Below are 6,044 nucleotides of genomic sequence, written 5' to 3' on the forward strand. Positions count from 1 at the left end.
TAGTTCTTCCCTTTAAAATCCAAAACTGATTTTTATTTATTTATTATCCTAATTTTGAAAGTTTAGATTTTCCTAAATATACTACATATAGCGTAAAATCTAATTACATGCATAACTACTGGCTACCTATCCTTGTACCGTATCTTGTTTTGGTGTGGTCACACCAAGCACATCTTGTGTGACACACACACCTGTTACCAGGGTACGTGTACCCTCGTTACAGTGCGAGCCTTCAGTTATAGAAGAGCAAAACGAGACCTCCAACGTCGCTCCTTGAGTTGTTGCTGACACCTCAGGTCACCACTTCTCAGGAGAACCGCCTGCACCTAAGGTATCAACAGTTGGACCACTCTCTTTTTCATACTGAATGCTGGTAAAGATTTTCGCACTTAATCAATCAAAATGTCTAATATAAAAGTTTTGTATTTAGATATAGGAATTGTGTTACGGACCATTACGAAATACAGTACCACCTCACAATTGCACCAAAGTCCAAGTGTCATGCGCACAAACACCATCTAACCGTACGTAACAATTCCTTACAGATTTGGGTAGAGACGAAATGTCCACCTTGTATGTTATCGAATCCTTGATAGCACGATCCAAACCAGAATATGTCTATCGGGCCCTACCGAGCCTTCAACACTTAAGTAGCCTGAGTCAGCTTAATTTTTCAATTTCTTCTATCTACCCTCCTAATGATCTTATGACTTACACACTGACTGCCCAGCTATTTCCTGTCGCTCTAGCTTTGACCTGAGACTGGACTTCTTCTTCCTTTCTCCATTTTTCTTCCTCTAGTCGCTTCATTCGCTCCTGTTCTAGTTTAAATTGCGCCAATTCAGCGGTGGCTTCTGGGTGAAAATGGCACACGTCTTCAAAAATGAGACGTCGTAGTGTGTCCTTGTCCAAATTGCCCTTGTTCTCTCGCTCAAATGAAAAGTCAAATGCACTCTCAGCCAGCCGTTCCGAGCCCATGTCAGCTCCATCCACACGACACGATGCGAGGAATGGATGAGCAATGGCATCGTCAACTGAGATTCGCTTACGAGGGTCAAACTGCAGCAATTTCGTCATGAGGTCCAAGGCCTCCGTTGGAGCATTTGGGCACACTGTGTTCAAAGGCTTGGCCTCCTGCTGCTGCTGACGCGCCATCCACCGTTTGGCCTTAATATTCGTGATAAACTCCATGCCATCCTCAGCTGACGGACTTCCCACGAGTTGTAAGATTAAATGAAGTTGATGCACATGATCATGCCCTGGAAACAGCGCTTTACGTGTAAACATTTCAGCCAGAATACACCCAACTGCCCAAAGATCAATCGAAGTAGAGTACCGACTAGCAAGCAGAAGCTCTGGCGCTCGATACCAGCGAGTCACGACGTATTCTGTCAGTGCTTCGTCAATTGCAGGTTCTCCATCTTGACTACTTGGCGTCCTAGTCCCGTCGATACTATTAGGAGTGACAGGGTGCATGTCAATTCCTCGTGCAAGTCCAAAATCGCAAAGCTTGACAAGACAATCACGATTTATCAGCACATTTGATGGCTTCACATCACGATGAATTATATGAGCTGAGTGAACGTAGCGTAGTCCACATAGCAACTGGTACGTGATATAAGCAATGTGATCGCTAGAAAGTGCCTCTGGAGAGTTAATTACGCGATGTAAATCAGTCTCCATGAGGTCAGTCACAATGTATGTGTCTTCAAACGTGGCAAGCAAAGGAGGGCGCACGACGTCTAAAACGGAGACAACATGTGGATGGACCAAATGTCTCATGAGCCGAATCTCACGCACAATCCGCTTTGCATCGACAAGGTCGTCAAAAGTACGAGGGATATTTTTGATTGCTACTGAATTTCCAGTGACTTGGTCGCTTGCGGCAATGACTACTCCATAAGCCCCGTGTCCAATGGCACGAATTAACTGGTACCTTTTGTAAACGCGAAACTTGGTGGACGCAACTGTGAAAGTATACATCTCTTCTTCTTCTGAAGACGAATGCTTGTCCTGCTTCTCTGACAAATCGGCTTCATTAAGCTCTAGACCACCTGAAGCATCACTTGCTGTGAAAGAATACCGCTCCACACCCCGCCGATTCTGACTCGTTTCCTTGTGCAGCTCCTGCAATCGATCAAAACTCTTGCGATGTCGTGGTGTTTGCAAACCTTGAGCCGAGGTACTTCCATCTGTAGAATTGACAGATCGATCTCCGTCATCACTCATATTCACGTCGTACTCCTCGCCCATTGAATCATCTTCCTCTGTAAACGGAGAGAAGCTGATACTAAGCTCCACCCGCCCACAACTTTCACGATCACCACTTCGGCTTCCTTTTTCGAAAACTTCTGCTCGAAAAAGATCAAACCACTTTGGCACAGCAACTGTCGCAATATGCTCTTCTGTACCTTCCGAGGAGCCTAAATAGTCAGCCAAATTGACTTTAGCACAGCCAATTAACTCATCACCAATAACTCCAAGACTCCACACATCAATGCATAAGCTCGCAATTGAGCCCGGAACAGCCCCAGAAAACTCGAGATGCAACGTCTCGGCCCAAAATGGGCCTTTACCTCCAACGCATTTTACAACGCGTGTCGAGTACGACTTTCGCGAGCCAACACGATTCAATCCATCCGTGCTCGTCGTTGTGACGTCTCTGCTGCTCGCGCTTCCGCTATTATTTTTTGATCCTGGGGCTTTCATTGTAAGGTGTGGAAACTCGTTCAGTCCAATGACTATTCTGTAGCCATTACCTCCACTTGTCGTGGGCTTTCGTCTTTTAAGTTGCTCACCAGCAATACAAACCACACGAATTTCACCAGGTGGACACGTGTTGGTCTGCCGTTCGCGCTCGCGAGGGAGAGCAGCCAAAGTTGTTCTTACAGAATCTCTAATTCCTGGGCTTGTACCACTTCCTCCACCATCGGCAAAAGCGACAGCAGCTGCCGTTTTATCTGCTAGTATATTGATATGACTGATTCTTCCATCCGCTTCGAATCGCAATTCGTGTTTCCACAAATGTCGAAACCTTCTTCCACTCTCAGCATTTCGTATCGTTTCTCGACCAGACACAACCGCTAAATCTCCTCTTCTTGCCACATGTTCTACCTCATAGTTGGACACATCCATGGAGCTATGAAACTTAGAAAAAAAAGCGAGCACTCCACTAAGTCCGTGATACTCACCTGCAATCGGAACGCTAGGAGGATAATTTGATGTCAGCGTAACATTAGGGTGAAAACTTGGCATTAGCAGCGCAAAGTTGCCTCGTCGTGCTTGAATACGTCCCCACGTCTCGTAAAATATACTAAGCTCTACATTCACAGCCGTTCCCAATAATGTCAGTGGCTGTGATCTCAACTTTCTTGATGAAGATACTAAACCGCCAGCTATTGTCTTTCTAGGTGAAATATTGTTAATCTTCAACTCCGCTGCTTTGAGTCTTCGTTGAGCTTTTGGCAAAACTTTTTGTACTTGATCCACTACAGCTCCAAGCAAATGAATCCACAACACTCGCTCCAACTCCGATGCTACTGCAAGGTGCAAAAGCTTAGTCTTTTCCTTCGTTTTGACGTACAAACCATGTGGACGCCCAACATTTTCCTTATCTACACCTGCAACTGTATATTTATGCCTTTTGTCAATACTATTGCCTTCCTGCAACTCCATCTCCAGCACATCTATATAGCGTGTCCTAGACTCAAACACACGTAACGTCACGCCATCTAGACTCAAGTACACGTCATCCCATCGCGGTAGCCAGTCACCTTTCTTGAGTGCAGGTCCATCCCAATGAATTGGAATAAGTTGCATCAGCAGATTGGCGCTCACAGTGTCCGAGAGTGATGAGGACGAAGTCAGCGCGCGTTTATGGCGACGTTCGCGAGGCTGCTGAGGGTCTAAGTGTGGTGGAATTGAAGCAGGAGGAGGTGGAGGAGTCGAACTAGCGCCTGATGAAGCGAATGAAGTCTCCCATTTGAGCAGAGATGCAGCAGAAGTCTCCATCGAGCTCGCCAAGTGCGTCACCAACGTAAACTTGTACACCAGTTTCGAGAGTGATTTATTCTTGAGGTCACTAACTTTTCTCATTTTACTGACGTTCTATGTCGCAAGAGTTTACTGAATGTTTCAAATGTAGCCATGTCTTACAAGTTGCTGTACACGAGACCGAACATAAAAAGAATTGAGAGAGTAGCTGTGCCTGCAATGATCTTGTCTGAATACTGCAGACAATACAGCACAACGTCTCCAATGAGCTTTGAGTCAAAATGACGTGGTTTTAAACGTATGGGGAGAGGGGCGTCCGCAGCAGCACAGATCATCACCACAGCGCGTAGTGTTAATCCCCACAGCACGAAATCGTGCATATCTCGAGGAAGACACTCTTCATCAGGTGGTGAACGATTTGGTCGTGGCAAATAGATACAGTCGAACAACATGTTACCGAGAACTTTCTTGATCATAGCTAGAACCCGCGGATGTAGGCGAAGAGAGAGTAGAGCGTCTTCTATTGGGTACGAGAGTACATTATACCGCTGAGGGTTGTACAACTCTTGCACATCAACCCAAAAGACGTCGGCAATCTCCGATGTCTGCACTTTTGGCTTGTAATTGTGTTCGTCAGCTGCTGTATCAATAAAGTAGACTAATAGAGCAGATTGAGAGCTATTGATAGTTGTGATATAGCCACTTTCCCACCTTGCGTGCTGACACTTAACGGTATTAGTTGCGATTCAATCGGTGACAAGTTACCGATCCAGTGCACGTGCCTTATGTATGAGGATCAGCAAGTCAATGGCACATAAAAACCACAAATAATAAATCATTGCAACAACATACTTTGTCGTCAAATCCAGTCCAACTTCCTCAAAAGTCTCGCGCTGTGCCGTCTCACGAAGCGACTCCCAGTCGTCTGTCCTCTCATCTGAGACGCTATCTGGCAATTTCAAGTCCATTTGTGTCTTCTTTTGTCGTCGTCCGCCTGGAAATGCGATCTGACCGCTCCAAATATCGTTTTTATTTACGCTACGACGTACAAATAGCAATTCGAGCGACTGTTGCTCTGTTTCTTTCCATCGAAATACAGCGGCCACGCTCGCGCGCTACGTATAGGCTCATCATCAGCTTCATAAGAAGTGGCACACAAATTATATTTACGCACCACAAAGGGTGCATTATGGCGCAAAGGTGGTTCTTTGATCAAGCTGCGCTTGAGTCTCGGCACGAGAGACGTGATGACGCTCTGCTCCACAAACCTTCGCATCTTGATGGGTTAACTTAGGGGAAAGTTGTGTATGATAGAGTAATCGTGGCTAGGGCTGAAAATATGAAAACACGACAACTTCAATTTTTACAAGCGTAATCGCTAGATTACTTCTTTACTTTGAGGTGGTTGACAAGCACCACTGAGCACAATCACGAGACAATGTCCTCTTCCGTCTCTACAAAACTACTAATCAACACCTGAGCACGCTAATTCCGTACTCTTAACTTTTTGCTACAAGTTTTGACAATATACATGCACAAAGCAACGAACATGCTGCACGTTTTTTTGGACAGTAATTACGATTACCCTTGCAAAACCTGATACCCTGCGTCGCATCATCTCATTACTACTGTACATAGAATCAAACTACCTTCTTCTTTTCATATCCTTATAGAAGCGAAGAGGTAAAGTCCCGTCCAAATATCTGCAAACTTACCCAGTTCAGAATCGAACTTGCACTCGTCGATTGAGTCTCAGATGGACTTGAACAGCCTTAAAAGCATGGCAACCCGTGCTGGCAACACATTGTACTTTGCCGGTGCAGCAGCCGCTGAGATTGGCAAGGAGAAAGGTTCACAGGCCCTTGCTGCTGCGTCGGGGGCAGCCGCTATCGGTCGTGACAAGGTCATGAGCTCAACAACATTTCAAAGCGCCACAGTCGCTGCCACTGTAGGACGTGAGAAGGTCAAGACATCACAGGCGTTCCAAGTGGCGTCATCAGCTGCCGTTGTTGGCAAGGAGAAGGCCACTGTAGCTGCCTCCACTGCTGCAA

General features: G+C 45.9%; 3 protein-coding genes across 3 annotated transcripts; 1 reads left to right on the forward strand and 2 right to left on the reverse strand.

Moving 5' to 3' along the window:
* Positions 1-711: 711 nt before the first annotated feature.
* PHALS_01227 (cmgc mapk protein kinase) lies at positions 712-4,095 on the reverse strand (the record flags this gene model as incomplete). The annotated part of the gene is made up of 1 exon (XM_024731052.1): positions 712-4,095. One exon carries the CDS (start codon positions 4,093-4,095, stop codon positions 712-714), a length of 3,384 nt encoding a protein of 1,127 aa, XP_024581268.1.
* A 56-nt stretch (positions 4,096-4,151) lies between these two features.
* On the reverse strand, positions 4,152-5,269 carry PHALS_01228 (nudix hydrolase; the record flags this gene model as incomplete). Its single annotated transcript, XM_024731053.1, has 4 exons — positions 4,152-4,651; positions 4,705-4,775; positions 4,846-5,108; positions 5,168-5,269. 4 exons carry the CDS (start codon positions 5,267-5,269, stop codon positions 4,152-4,154), a joined length of 936 nt encoding a protein of 311 aa, XP_024581269.1.
* Positions 5,270-5,749: 480 nt separating this feature from the next.
* Positions 5,750-6,044, forward strand: PHALS_14549 (uncharacterized protein; the record flags this gene model as incomplete). Its single annotated transcript, XM_024731054.1, has 1 exon — positions 5,750-6,044. A coding segment is annotated over one exon (295 nt), but the record flags the coding sequence as incomplete, so codon positions are not given.

This window comes from Plasmopara halstedii, assembly GCF_900000015.1.
Source record: "Plasmopara halstedii genome assembly, contig: Scaffold_1343, whole genome shotgun sequence".
Taxonomy (NCBI): Eukaryota; Oomycota; class Peronosporomycetes; order Peronosporales; family Peronosporaceae; genus Plasmopara; species Plasmopara halstedii.